Below are 13,940 nucleotides of genomic sequence, written 5' to 3' on the forward strand. Positions count from 1 at the left end.
TTTATTTGAGGCCACAAAATAAGGCTGGGCCTGCTAAGTGATTGAACATCCCTTGCATGACATTAATGGTGCAAACGGGGACTCAAAATCAAAATAATGTTTTAACAGCAGGCAAGTCCATATTTGTTTATTTCTGATCTGTAAAGTTTCATCAATATCTAGATAAAAACACGCATTTACTGCCTTGATACACGCTAATGTTGTTGCGTTACGCAAAATCCTTATTTGAATACATTCTGAGCGATTCAAGACACAACGCCAGTCTGGAGGAAGTGTACAGAGCTAGCCGAAAGGCTTGTTAAACACCTGCTGAACCTGATGCAGGTGGAGACACTGCTAGTAAAGACACTGTGGCCAGAATGCTGAGCGTGCAGCCCTGGGGGAAATAGAGCTGTGCTGGGTAATGTCTCCATACCTGGGGGGCAGGCCAGACACTGGGGCCTGGGTACTGCACACTTCTGAAGTCGGATGAGGGATTGGGTCCTTCCTTGGCACAGCCGTCTGGAGGCTACCAATGTGGTCATCTGAGTAGCAAGTCATTTAGCAAGCTTTAATATAGGTGTGATATTATGCTACAATGTGTCCCGATTAAATCTAGGCTAACTTGTTAGGATACCTTTTCAAACGAGAAAACAAGTTATATAAATATCCATACTACAGTGCCTGTCTAAAGTTTGTAAACACCTTGACTTATTATTTTTGAGACACATGCACCACCAGATTTTTTTATTGATGATTGCATGAATTCAATCACTCTCATGGTCTGTAGGGCATTTAACCTACATGTATATAATGATTTGGCATGTTCTCTAAATATTGCCTCAGGTGACAGTTTGTTGAAAATAAATATTTCTGTACCAATATCAGTACATTCTGGTCAAAGTAAATCCTCACCCTGTTAAATGACCTCGTTTGTTGCATACAAACAGTAGGAACATGCGTGTGTCTTTCAAAAACAATAAAAGTCTAGGTGTTTCCAGACTTTTCCCAGGCACCGTATACTACACAAACGCATAGCAGAAGTAGTAATGTTCCTTCCTCCTGTGTGGTGCTGGTGGTGGTTCCCCCCAGGCCTGAGGTGTACATAGAGCAGACCGCTCTGGACACCATCGCCCACCTGTGTGACGGAGACGCGCGCTCCGGACTCAACGGGCTGCAGCTAGCCGTCCAGGCGCGGGTCGGCGCGGGCGGAGGCCTCCAGGCTGTGGTGGTGCGGGAGGAGCACGTGAAAGAGGGCCTGCAGAGATCCCACATCCTCTACGACCGAGCAGGTGGGCTCCCTCTCCGGAGGTGATGCTGTGCATCAACAGGAAACGCCGAGGGGGGTTTCATTAGGATTCACCACAGGCCGGTGACGGCTACACTGTCTGAGGAAAGTTTGGAAACGCGTCGCCACACTTTTGAAAGACGCATGCCATGTTCCGCTATTATGTAACAAACTAGGTCTTTTAACTGTGTGAGGATTTACTTTGATCAAAATGTCCTGATATTGGTACCAAAAAAAGCAACATTTTTATCACAGTCACCTCAGGCAGTATTTGAAGAACATGCTAACTCATTTGATATGTTACACGGTTAAATGCCCTACAGGCTGATTTTATTAATGCGTTCAAAAAGACAAAAAACAGGCAGAGCTCTCAAAAGGGCTTAAAGGCTACAGTAGGCGTTTCCAAACTTTTGTCAGGCAGTCCATTCTGGTTGCCGTCTGGAATCATGCCTCCAGACAAATCCCCCGGGCAGCTGCACTGCTGCGTGCTCCTGTGTGACTGAAGCCAAGGATCAGAATGTTCCGGAACCCACGTCTAGTATCAGTTTCAGTATTAATGAGGTCGTCGGGCGGATGTCTAATTAGGCCGAATCCTCCCACATCTCACTGGCCGTGATAGTGGTGATACTGTGGTGCCCAGTGCTACTACTAACAATGCTGCAGCTCTAGTCACCCCAGATGATGGGCAGTTCTTATAAATAGGCTTACCACTGAATAATAGTGTTAGTCCCAAACTGTTAATGAACATATAGACGTTAAAGTATGCTTTACATGCATGGTATCATGATGGATTCAAACGTTTAGTTAAACGAGTGTTCTGGATTAAAAGCCACTACTCTGTCAACCAGAGAGGAGGTGGACCGTATAGATCAGTGAACATAACGAGCGTAAGTGTCCGGAATGTTCTTTAGCCGTTCTTTTCTTTTTTGGGGGGGTTGTTGTGAAAATCCATCATCCACGTCAGATGGGCGCGTTCTGTGGGCGGTCCTGCGGTCTCCATGGCAACGCTGCCACCACCCTCGCTCCCAGAGTGTGAGAGACACCCCTGGCTGCCAGGGGACCGTGATGAGTGTCTGCCAGCTGGCGTGGCAGAGCCCCTGGCAGAGCCCCTGGCAGAGCCCCTGGCAGAGCGCCGGCATTGTGTGGGGGGGGGATGTGGGGACGACCTGGGATTAAGAATCATCCCGTTCCAGAATAGCGGGTGTCAACGCACGAATGCCTCAGGATTTTGTCCAGGATGGTAGAGGTCATCCATCACGCAGAAAGGCACCCCCAAATGACAGATGAGGGGGGGATGTGACTATGGGGCGCCACGCTGGGAGGAGACTGGTCACGCAGGGGGACCCAGTGGTCATGCGGGCAGAGCGGAGGGGAGGAGCAGGGATCCTGCAGCCCCAGGATGAGCAGTCTGGCTGAGGCTTTGGTTAAAGCTCAACCCCCCCCCCCACCCCCCCACCACCACCAAAAAAAACGATTTAGTACCCGAGGCCTCGGGAACACAAATAACCAGATCCCTTTCAACAAAAGAATTAGGAATCTTATCTCAAGCCTTCTAGACAATATTCTGTCGTGTGATGTTTTATGGTGGTAAACGGTAACTCGCAGTGCACTTCATCATCTGAAGGAATGCGGCCCCTGCTTTTCTGTGAACGGTTGAGGATTGTCTCACAGTGGGAAGACTGCTACGTTCAGGCCATCAAAGAACACTTAACGATCCATTAACGATGAATGATTTCATTTCTTCGTACAGACGTTTCTCTTTTGTCGTTAGCAGCGGGTAGTAAGCAATCCTTTAAAACCTTTCCTCACATTTGGGGGGAACAAAACATTCAATGAGGTTACTTATGTTCATGCCAAAACAGGCTGGGGGATCCAGGGCTTAAGTCATGCATTCATCTTCAGTCATCAACAGGGTTCCCCTTAGGTCATGGCTGTAAATCTGCCAGCTGAACTGTCGTTCGACAGCACCAGCTATCTCAGGGATTCAGACTGATGGCTTGCGGAGGGGAACGAGAGTGGCGGGGCCGGCTAGCTAGCTAGCTAGGGAGCAGGTCGTCAACATGAAGCCCTCCTTTTCGTCCCAGCTAAGACACAATCAGTCCTCCCTGTGTCACGTTATGGAACATCCAGCTGTCAGTTATCGCAGAGATTTACTGTACCCTGCTGTATTGGCTGATGACACCCCCCCCCCCCCCCCCTCAGCCTGACTAATGATACCAAGGTGTGTATGACAAGGTTGCAGATCGGGGCTAAATGAGGCGACACGTTGTCTGGACAATCTGTGTATGTAATACCTTTGTGTGTGTGTGTGTTTTGTTTCCCCTAAAGGTGAGGAGCATTATAACTGCATCTCAGCACTTCATAAGTCCATGAGGGGCTCCCACGAGAGTGCCTCTCTGTACTGGCTGGGCCGCATGCTGGAGGGCGGCGAGGACCCTCTGTACGTGGCACGCAGGCTGGTGCGCTTCGCCAGCGAGGACGTGGGTGCGTGACCCGGGACACGTCCCTCCTTCCGCGCCGGTCATTTGCTGTGATTATGAACCCGAACGTGGAGGGTTCAGTACTGTGAGAAGAGGGTGTCGCACTGTTTTGATACTAGATTTTACTACTACCCACGTCGGTCATGGGCTTAGTCTTTATTCCATGCAAATGATGTTACCGAACATGAGGGGCTGCTGTGTCTGGGGACTGTACAAGTCAGCTAGATCCTCTCCAGATCCCTCACCACTCCCGACAGCAGTCAAATGAAACGGAGCTGGAAACGCCAGTCAGCCCTGGACGGCTCCGGGTTGAGGTTCTGACTGTGTGTTGTCCTCTTGCTCAGGCCTGGCGGATCCCTCTGCCCTGCCCCAGGCTGTCGCTGCCTTCCAGGCCTGCCACTTCATAGGGATGCCAGAGTGTGAGGTGTGCGCGCGCGCGTGCGTACGCTCGTGTATGCATGTATTATTATTATTATTTTTTTTTCCTTCTGGATCATACAAGCTCACTTCTTTTCCTGCAATCCTCTCCTCCTCCCCATCTCCTCCTCCCCATCTCCTCAGGTTATTCTGGCTCAGTGTGCTGTGTACCTGGCCAGGGCGCCCAAGTCCGTGGAGATCTACAAGGCCTATAACAACGTCAAGGCGTGTCTGAGGAACCACAAAGGCCCGCTGCCCTCCGTGCCCCTGCACCTCCGCAACGCCCCCACCCGGCTGATGAAGGACCTGGGCTACGCTAAGGACTACAAGTACAACCCCGCTTTCAGCGCTCCGGTGGAGCAGGATTACCTGCCCCAGGAGCTCCAGGGGGCCGACTTCTTCACCTGGACACCAGCTGACCTCTGAGGCACCCGGGGCACGTGCTGGTCGAGACCCTGTCTCATGTTGGTGGAGTTTTTTTTTTTTTTATGAGGCTGACGCCAAAACAGTCACTCAAGCACTCAGAGACCAAGTTGTACACGTATGTAAAATGGTTCGATGTTCTAGAGATTCTAGAATCACGACGTGATTATGATGTTATGATAGGGTCTTGTCTCCTCACCCTTTACTGCACTAAATGTAGATACCGGTATTAATAAGGAGTATCAGTCAATTTGTGCGGTTAGCCTTTTAATTGCATGTAGATTCTTTCTGGATGGGAGTTTTTTTCAGTTCTCAGCCATTGTCTACAGAGTGGAGGAGAACAGATATAAAAATTGTTAATAAACATTTACATTGTATGTACATCAAACTAATTGTACTGGCCATTTAATCTTTTGTTCCGAGCATGATTTTAAACATTGTTTTGATTGTACTTGTTGCACAATGGGCGCCATTCATCCACCTGGTGACACAAACACCTCCAGTGTGAACTATTAAGGCAGGGATTGTGGTGCCATGTTTGTGGTGCCATGTTATCCAGGCCCTCGTCACCTTACTGATCCAGGGGATGAAGGAGGACACTCGGGTGAACACGGTGGGCTTCTGGGGGGTGTTGCAGCCGCCCCCGTGCACAAAGCTGGTGACTCCCTGGACACACCACCTCCCATCGGGGCCCTCACAGCTCAGGGGCCCTCCAGAGTCCCCCTGGAGAGATGGCAAATATGGAAGGAACACGAGATACCGATAAGCGCCGATTCACATTTAACCCATGATGAGATATTCCATGGATATGATGGGGAGTGTTTAGGTTGAAGCGTCCCGGTGGGGGTGCTTACTTACATGGCAGGCAGACTTGCTCTCTCCTCCAGCGCACACCATCCAGGTCTTCACAGAGCCGCCCCACCAGTCGCTACGACTGCAGACGTCATGCTCCACCACAGGAAGTAAGGCCTGCTGGAGCCTCGACGCCTTGGGCCCTCCAGCTGGCGCACACAGGGAAGTGGGAATTCAACGATTATTCACTTCTACTCATGGCAAAGATCCTTTTCGGTTCACTCAGATGTCGGGCTGGGCCCTGACTCCGTATAACTGGAGGTGGCAACGAGCTGACAAACAACAGTGTAGACGAGTGAAACGAGGCCATTATTGGGCTGCAGGTTTGAGTGAAAGCTGTTCAATTTTTGTTGTGTTGTGCTCTGTGTGCTGGCGGTGTCTCAGCAGGCGGGGGAGGGTGGTTCTCACAGGACAGACGGCCCCACCCTGTGATGTAGCAGGGCTGGTTTGGGGCGAGGACAGCACCGCTCTTTGGAAGGCAAGCCGCCTGGACTCTGTCGTTGATAGTAGCACTCCTCTCCAGTTTGAGCAGGGCTATGTCATTCCTACATGCAGGATTTCACCACAAAAGCCCGAGGGACACTTGTTAGTGAAAGAATGATGCATTGTCGTGTCACGTATGTTGTCAGTTAGTTTTGTTGTGTGGCCCACTGCCACTAACCCTGTTATTGACACAGCTGCTATCTACAAAAGATTCTCAGGTTGGTACCTTACTCATGGACAGAGCGACAATATCCCTTAGCCACACACGTGACGGTTTCTCTTCACTATTCACAACTAAGAGGTCAATATCTCTTCCTGGTATGTGTAATGAGACCAACATTAAGTCAAGGAGGTTGACCTACCCACAGGACACACAGTTCTCATTCCAGTCAGGGTGGAGGATCATCTTATCCACCATGATAGACTGCTCAAAGCCCTCCTCTGTGTTCATGTCATGTTCTGCTAGAACCACCCTGTAGGTGTGGAACCTGGACTCAACACACAAACACATGTGAGACGGACAAGCAGCGATCTATCTGAGTGGTTAACTATCCCAATGATTCCTCCTCTTTGGTACAATAGTAGACTAGTGCTCAGCCTTATAGCACCACCTGCTGGTGGCCTGATATAAGAATCTGAATTTATTAAACTGGAGCCAGAGAAGCAGTCCAGTTTATTGTCTGGTAGTTTCAAGGGTCAGTATAGAAATAAAACAGGTATAATGCTTTAGTCATTCACTCATAACCTCATTTCATGGACTGGAAGGAATATTAGGATCTTCTTCTTAGAATGTACTGTGGTGACTCCAACCCAGACATCTCCTTGACTGACAGGCTGTGCTCACGTGATGCAGTGTGCGGCAGTCATGACCCAGTTAGGAGCGATGAGGGTCCCTCCACAGGTTGGGAAGAAAGACTCCAGAGAAACCTGATTACAAGAGGCAAATCCAGCCATGACCCAGGAAACAGCACATAGAGTTGTGGTCAGTTACCTCGGTTGTGGCCAACTCTGAATTAATACATCATTTAGGACGTCATCATTTTAATCTCAAATTGTTTTGCGGATTTGATTTGTAACATTAAAATGTATTTTAGGTGACTTAACTTAAACTTAAACTGTTTCCCTTACCTGCCATGGCCAGCTGTATGGCCGGGCCTCCTCCCCCTCCACCACCCGGCCGGTGAGGGGCTGGCAGACGGGGTTGCCACATCCAGACACTGAAGCACAGAGATACTTGTCGACTCATCAAAGCAGGTTTTTTGCAGGGCTGTGAAATTTAGAGAGCACTGGAAGTTAACTTACCCACTGTGACTCCTAGTAAGAAAACAATGGCCTGTTTCATGGTGTATACCCAAACTAATGAAATCTTTGTGTGAGCTGCCTTGACACAATTCCTTTAAATAGCCAGACGCCCTGGGATTAATTTTCTCTGTACCAGGTGCTGTATCTGAGTTTATCGGTAAAGTCTGAGTGTGATAAATATGCAAGTCAAGGTCTCCGTAACCCATTTTTAAATCATTTTGGATTAAATTAAATGAAACAATAACTGTAGATATGAATACCGTAGGCATGTGCCTTGTGTATCCAGGGGCATTTACTTTAACATATTTGTAAATATTAATGTGAGTGCAGCTCAAAACACAATCCTCACCGGGATGTTTCCAGATGCTGAACCCTGTAATGCGTTAAGAAGTTGACATGGATTGGTGGGGCCTTCGAACGAGGGAGATTTGGCCTCTATAAGAATGTCTTTGTAAAGGTGTTGTTCTGGGCATGCAATTCTCATCATTACACCTCATTATTATCTGTGGCCCTGCCAGGTGCTTCACAGGGGAAACACAACCAGATACGCAACAATTACACAGCAATATCCATCCCAGCTGTCTCTCTCATGGCACATTTCCTGACATCAGCCGACTGTGAAATCCCTGCCCCTCAAAACGTTGTCGATTACAACCTGCCGTACATTAAGAAATGTGAACCTATACATGAGGCCAGCAGCCGGGGTGAAACCATTTGGTTATTAAAGGGAAAGTCCAGGCTGTATGTGTTTGTGTGTGTGTGTCTGTGAGTGCGTGTGTGTATGTGCGTGTGCCTGCGTGTCTGTGATTCTCTGTCCCTCGTAGAACAGTCCAAGCTCCAGCCTGCGCTCACACACTATGGCAGGCCGTTTTAACATTTATTTCTATAAACGTAGGCTACTAGTCACTATTTTAAAGTCACTAGTAATTATTCTTAAGTTACTAGTAACTAATCCAATAGTTACTAATATATATTCCCGTTTTACTAGTCACTTTCATTAGATACTAATAACTATTCTTTAGTTAGTCTAGTTACTATTCCAACATATCCCGAAACCAATACGTAAGTAGCTATCAAGAAGGTCGTTGTTAGTTAGCTAGTAGCCTAGGAAAACTACCCACACAGTGCAAACCAGCTAGCCTGACATCGCCACCCATTCTACAATGGAAACATGTTTTGAAAGTTGTTAGTGTAGTAGAGAGCATGTAACTTTTGCTTGTATTAAATCAATCTCTAGCGTCTGCAATCTTTCGACCAACAGCAGCTGGTCTTGTTGAAGCCAGAAGGATAAACCTAACCTGGTCACAAGGTTGTTTTTATTATCAGCTGATCCTGTTACGAACCATTTGATTAGCTAACAAGATGTTCTACAACTGATTGACCCAATCCTTGATTGTGTGGGTATATCGCTTTCCATGCCGTTGTAAAATCCAGCATTACCTTTCAAGTTGTCCTCATAACATTCTATAACATTCCATATTAGGCCTACTGCTGCGCATCGAATATTTAAAATAAAAATACGTTAAAAAGTTACAAGGTAGGAAGCAACCTCGTCGTAAAGAGAATGGCTGAATTGGTTGTGAATTTGCTGGGTGGGCTGACGTTTGACGAGTGGTGACAGAATGGAGGAGAAAAAGTTTTGAAAGACCAGGCATGCAGAGAAGACAGGCTGAAATCGAAGCGTTGGCAAAGACAAGGAATGAAACAGGTGTATCACCCGATGCATGACTCTCTGGACTGGCACCCCCTCGCGGGAGCGCGCGCGATTCAAAGAGTGAAGGATTTCGTCTTGATATCGCATCCAAAAGAAGGGGAGACAGAAGTCTCACATTATACCGTCTTTGTTGTTGAATTCAAGAAAAGGATGTCTGTTATCTGTGTAAATATCAGATGCTATTTTCAACACAAAATCCTTAAAATTCGCCATTCAAACGGTATATAGCCTAATGAACACAAACCGACATTCTTGCTCCACAACATCGCATTCTGAGGAAATATATGCTACCTTATACCTTACCTGTTCTAAAATCAGCGCAAAACACGGCCTCTTGGGACTTTTTGCTTAAATACAAGAGTTCTGGTTGGTTGGACAGTTAGGTAGTTGAGGCGATTGCCTGATAAAGTTGATAACTTTGAACTAAGCTACAGAAAAAATGTGCAAGAATTGGATGTGCCAACAAACGAAAATGTTTTAAGAAAAAAACGACGTTGACAATATCAAAAATCCAGCTTCTCCATCGACGGGGACAAGTACTTTAAAAAACGAAAGCAGATATGCGGGCTTGGTCCACCACATAATAAGGGCAGTAATCAAAAGGGGTTACGCAATTGCATCAAAACAGAAAGTAAGTAGCCTAGGCCTATACCTACATTGCGAAAGTAGCCTAAGTCACATTATATTTACGTCTACCGTTCGTACTACAAACGTTTTGGCCTATAATGTGACCAGTAATTATTTTAAGAACGACATTCAGTGTTTCTTTGCAAGTTATGTCTAATTCCATTATTTTTCTCTAACAATATTCAGACACGAGACGAGTGCTTGTCGTTTACCGTATTTCACATCCACGGATTCGGCATGCAAATCCTACTTGTTTTGGTGTGCAACTTGTTGGTTGTCAGTGGGGATGATAAAGAAGAATGGATCGATCCAAACGACATGTTGAATTACGATCCAGTCACCAAGAGTATGAGAAAACAAACGGCAGAAAACCAGGTAGCACATAAGCAAAAACTGGTTTTGTGACCCAATCTGATATCGTGACAGATATAGGCTACTATAATTGGCCAGCCGGCTTTTGTGCCAATTTTGCTAAGTAGCACATAGCCTACGTAAATAATATAATTAATTTATTAATTATAAATCCTTATACATATGTCCAGCCGCCTGTTGCCTCGGTTGACGATACCATCTTTGACGCCCTCATCACAACCAAAGGGTCAAATCTGTGTGTCACTGAGTTCCTTGGAGCTGTCATCCAAGACCTGCAGTTTTCTGTGTTCCTTAGCTTTGTGGTTCTTACTGTGTTCTCCATCCTGGTAAGGAAATTCTAGAACTAACATAAATGCAAACATGCTCAATCACACACTCACTTCATGGCTTTACACATTCAGTCATTCCTTAATTGTCATATTCTAAAATGTTCTCTCCAATTTTTCTAAGGTCTTGGTATACTTTCGACGTAGCTGCAAGGACCCACCTCCCCCTGCAGGACACCAGCCCCTGCCTACTTCCCTGGGTCAACAGAAGAACCAGATAATGAGGGACAATGTAACTCAGGACCTCTCAGCTCAAGTGGACCCTCTTAGGCACAGGAAGCCTTGTAGAGTCAGAGATTCTGGAAGGCTGAATGAAGAACTGCTCTCCTCAACAGAACAAATGAATGACACAATGGTACTGTAAAAATGTTTGACAGATACATTCTGTATGTGGTATTAGTAACAGTACAAAAATAAGTCCCTCTTGTGTGTTTTAACTCAGCTGCATTTGAATAGGATGGTTTTTCAAATTCTCCATGAACCTCTGAATAACTTAAGTCTGAGTTTTTAAAATGAAAGTATGTGGACCTTAATTGGTTTCCCTGGTCAATTCTACATGCTATATTGAAATTTCAAAAATCTACCCCGTTTTGTGAATGGAGGATTGCACAGAATAACCAAACTTTGTGCGTGTATTGCAAAACCAAACAAATGCCTTAACATTAGTATTGTAATATATATGCTATAACTTTGTGTACGGTTGTTTTTGTTTATAATTTTACAAATATCCTTTTGTTTTTGACAGGTGCAGGAGGCCAATGATGGTTTTTCAACTCGCTCAGAAGAACATGTTGGAGTCTCTGTACAAGAGACTACTCCATCGTCGCTAGTGTTGTGAACATCTTGCCTACAGCTTATACCAGTCTGGAATTTCAAACCTGTCTTGAGTGATGCTAATGTTCATCATAGAACTATTTGAAACAATTTGAGAACTTTCACAAGAGAATGTACCAATGTTTGCCTGAGTTAATGTTCATTTTGCTTAGAGAACGGTGTCATAGTGTGTAAATTGAATGAAATTATAATGTGCTCAGGGTCCTGGGGGGTGTTCCATCCACGTTGCTAACGAAAGCTGTGCTTACGCGAAAAAGGCTCTTTTTAGGTAAGAGTCAATTTAGACTTAAGCCTCAAACCGTTACTAATGTTCCGTTTCATTAACAAGCAACGCTAATTCAAGATACTCTTCAATAAACTCTAAGTGCCCACACTTAGATTGTGCGCGCACACGGAGAACAGAAGCAGCCCAGATCAGGCGACCGTCGAAAAGAGGAGTTGTATAGCAAAAATGAAAGCGTAAGCCAGCAGAGTGGTGTTATTTTCAGCAGCGTCAATTGATTTTTTTGAGTTGTCCCCAAAAAGGGCAACATTGCCACAGCATTTCATTTTCTTGAACAGTCACGTTTAGAACATTGTAAGGGCACCTTGTGGGGTACTGCATCACGTTTTCTCTGCTAAAGGCACTCACCTGGGTTTCAATGTATTCTTATTAGGGTTCCTCCGGTAGGAGGAAACCGATTGTTTTTGTTAGTATTCCTATGATTAAAGTTCCTCCGGTGTAGGAGGTAGTCTATTGTTTTTGTTAGTATTCCTATTATTATATTTCTCCACTAAATGGCCAAACAGCTCAAAAAGTCCTGGACACGATTTTTTCAAATTTGGCCCAATTATACAACAGGTCACTCACTACTCCCAGACCGCTAGTGGCCCATGTACGCCCATAGGTGGCGCTATAAAACACGCCTAACGTCTATGTGATTTCCCCAGCGCCCCATTATTCCAAAATGCCTGAAAATTGGTATACATGCCTTATTTCTCATGGGGAACAAAAAAGCCTCAAGAACCCATGAGGTCTGCCATGATAAATTTTGCTGTACTGTCCAAATTTGGGACAACCTTCAAAACCCTTCTCATGAACCATAGATCCAATCGACTTGAAATGTGTTACAGATGTGTAGAATACATGTCTTTCTATAGGGTCAAATTGAATAAGAAATGCAATACAAAATGGCTTAAAAAAGTGTATTTATGTAAATGTACACATTGCCACAATATCTTTGTGTTAATAAAGCAAATGTAATTTTGACTGATGGTTTTTCAAACCTTAGTGCCTTCAGGATGACATCATTCTGAAGTACCATACGCAATTTCACCTTGATAGGTCAATATATGATTGAATTCATTTGAATTTCTCCACATCGCACGCTCCAAATTTTCAGACTCATCCTGCCTCTTGACACTAGGGTAACCACCTGTCGAGCTTTACGTTGTGTCTCACGGTCATCACTCCTTGCTCCCCACGTCGCATATTGAAAATGCTGTGCGATACAGCGCAAAGCGAGACAGGTGGTCACTAACACGGGCAAGCTTGGCGAGATGCACACACATGCTTTCTGGAAATTGTGTGCTGACCAAGCCCCACCTTTGGTCTTTATCTCCTGTTTCATTTAGCCTCCAATCGCAGCTCGCCGTTACGAATATAAATTATTTTTCGGCGGCCATTGTTCTTGGTTTTTATTACTGGAATCGCCTGATAGCCGTGTTGGAGGCAGCCACATTCGGTAAGACCTATTTTTACACATTTTAAGCTAGAATCAATGATTGGGTTTGTGAATCTACACTACTCTTGAATTATGGTGAAGGTTTGAGCACTTGAGACCCTTAGATCATGAGTTTACTCTAGAACTCTCTCACTAGAAAAGTAGAAAAGATTTTTCCCTTTGTGTTTATAATTAGTGAATCATTTTGCATCTCTGCGAATTCTTCATCAAAAAGGGTAGAGGAGGGTAGCTTTTAGGAGAACAAGCGATTCCCCACAGACCTGTGTCCCCACCATGTTCAAACCAAACCTACGCCTTTGGATATAGACTGTTGTTAAAAGAAGAGGGGATGCTACACAGTGGTGAACATGGCCTTGTTCCTACTTGTTGGAGACGTGTTGATGCCATCAAATTCAAAATTACCTTACTTTTATTTAAAATGGTACATTTAATCAGTTTAAACATTTGACATGTTTTATATATTATATTGTGAATAACATACTAGGTTTATGAGATTTGTAAATCATTGTAGGCCTATTCCGTTTTTTATTTCCCACAACCTCCCAACTTTTTCGGGAATTGGGATTGTATATTATTTTCAGTCTCAGTCCCTCGTGTTAAAGTGTTATTATGTCATATTTTGAAGTGAGCGGATGGTTCTTCAGGTTAAATGAACTGATGCAAGAGCACACATGTGGCTAGCCTTTTATCCTGACGAGCGAAAGACAACCTCCTATTTATTCTCTATTTGGAATCTATCCTGCTTTGAAATATGTTTGTTACCCTTCGCATATAATATAAGTCAATTGTTTTAAGAAAGCTGATACCAAACCTACGCCCTTGGAGCAGACCACCTCCACATCGTAATCCATGACTTCCTCCCTCGGGAGTATTCGGCCTCAGGGTTAGCAATTGGCTACCAGATCTTCTCCATCTTCGCTGTCACTACTTGATCTATCAAAAATACCTTCATGTCTGAATTTAAAGAGTTATCTTGTTTCTTCGTTGATATCTTGGGACTTACGCGAGATCTCTGATAACCGTTTGTACCGCCAACATCTTCAAAAAGCCCAGTATACTTCACAAACGTTTGTAGTTAAAAGATGGTGCTACTATTCTGTATTTGTGTGTTTAGATGAT

The 13,940-nt window shown here is 45.1% G+C and overlaps 2 protein-coding genes across 7 annotated transcripts in view; one reads left to right on the forward strand and one right to left on the reverse strand.

Annotated features, from left to right (window-relative positions):
• The window catches only part of wrnip1 (WRN helicase interacting protein 1), an 11,590-nt gene extending 6,615 nt beyond the window's left edge, over positions 1-4,975 (forward strand). Inside the window, exons 4-7 of one of the 2 annotated variants that reach the window (XM_084706969.1) lie at positions 1,072-1,271; positions 3,596-3,751; positions 4,092-4,171; positions 4,309-4,975. In XM_084706969.1, coding sequence (XP_084563095.1) covers positions 1,072-1,271; positions 3,596-3,751; positions 4,092-4,171; positions 4,309-4,590 — 718 coding nt within the window. In that variant the 3' untranslated portion in view covers positions 4,591-4,975. The remainder of the gene's footprint in view (positions 1-1,071; positions 1,272-3,595; positions 3,752-4,091; positions 4,172-4,308) is intronic. The other variant, XM_084706970.1, reaches the window with a different exon arrangement.
• On the reverse strand, positions 4,838-13,866 carry LOC146270871 (chymotrypsin-like elastase family member 3B). 5 transcript variants are annotated; one of them, XM_084706976.1, is made up of 8 exons: positions 13,637-13,866; positions 7,051-7,189; positions 6,767-6,849; positions 6,285-6,410; positions 5,848-5,984; positions 5,446-5,588; positions 5,158-5,310; positions 4,838-4,910 (listed from the first exon to the last, which is right to left on the reverse strand). In XM_084706976.1, exons 3-8 carry the CDS (start codon positions 6,787-6,789, stop codon positions 4,893-4,895), a joined length of 600 nt encoding a protein of 199 aa, XP_084563102.1. In that variant the 5' UTR covers positions 6,790-6,849; positions 7,051-7,189; positions 13,637-13,866; the 3' UTR covers positions 4,838-4,892. The 5 variants fall into 5 exon arrangements, with proteins under 5 accessions (XP_084563102.1, XP_084563101.1, XP_084563105.1 ...); XM_084706975.1 differs by having other exon boundaries at positions 13,633-13,866; XM_084706979.1 differs by having other exon boundaries at positions 6,668-6,849; positions 13,633-13,866.
• Between the last annotated feature and the right edge of the window lie 74 nt (positions 13,867-13,940).

Source organism: Hypomesus nipponensis, chromosome 10 (genome assembly GCF_054491055.1).
Source record: "Hypomesus nipponensis isolate SF chromosome 10, ASM5449105v1, whole genome shotgun sequence".
Lineage (NCBI taxonomy): Eukaryota > Metazoa > Chordata > Actinopteri > Osmeriformes > Osmeridae > Hypomesus > Hypomesus nipponensis.

Coding starts and splice junctions, on each gene's coding strand:
- LOC146270871 (XM_084706976.1), bottom strand. CDS start 6,789: ATGACTGCCGCACACTGCATCAC. Junction 5,985..6,284: donor GAGAACTGTGTGTCCTGTGG/GTAGGTCAACCT, acceptor TCCTGCATGTAG/GAATGACATAGCCCTGCTCA. Junction 5,589..5,847: donor AGGGTGGGGCCGTCTGTCCT/GTGAGAACCACC, acceptor TGTGTGCGCCAG/CTGGAGGGCCCAAGGCGTCG.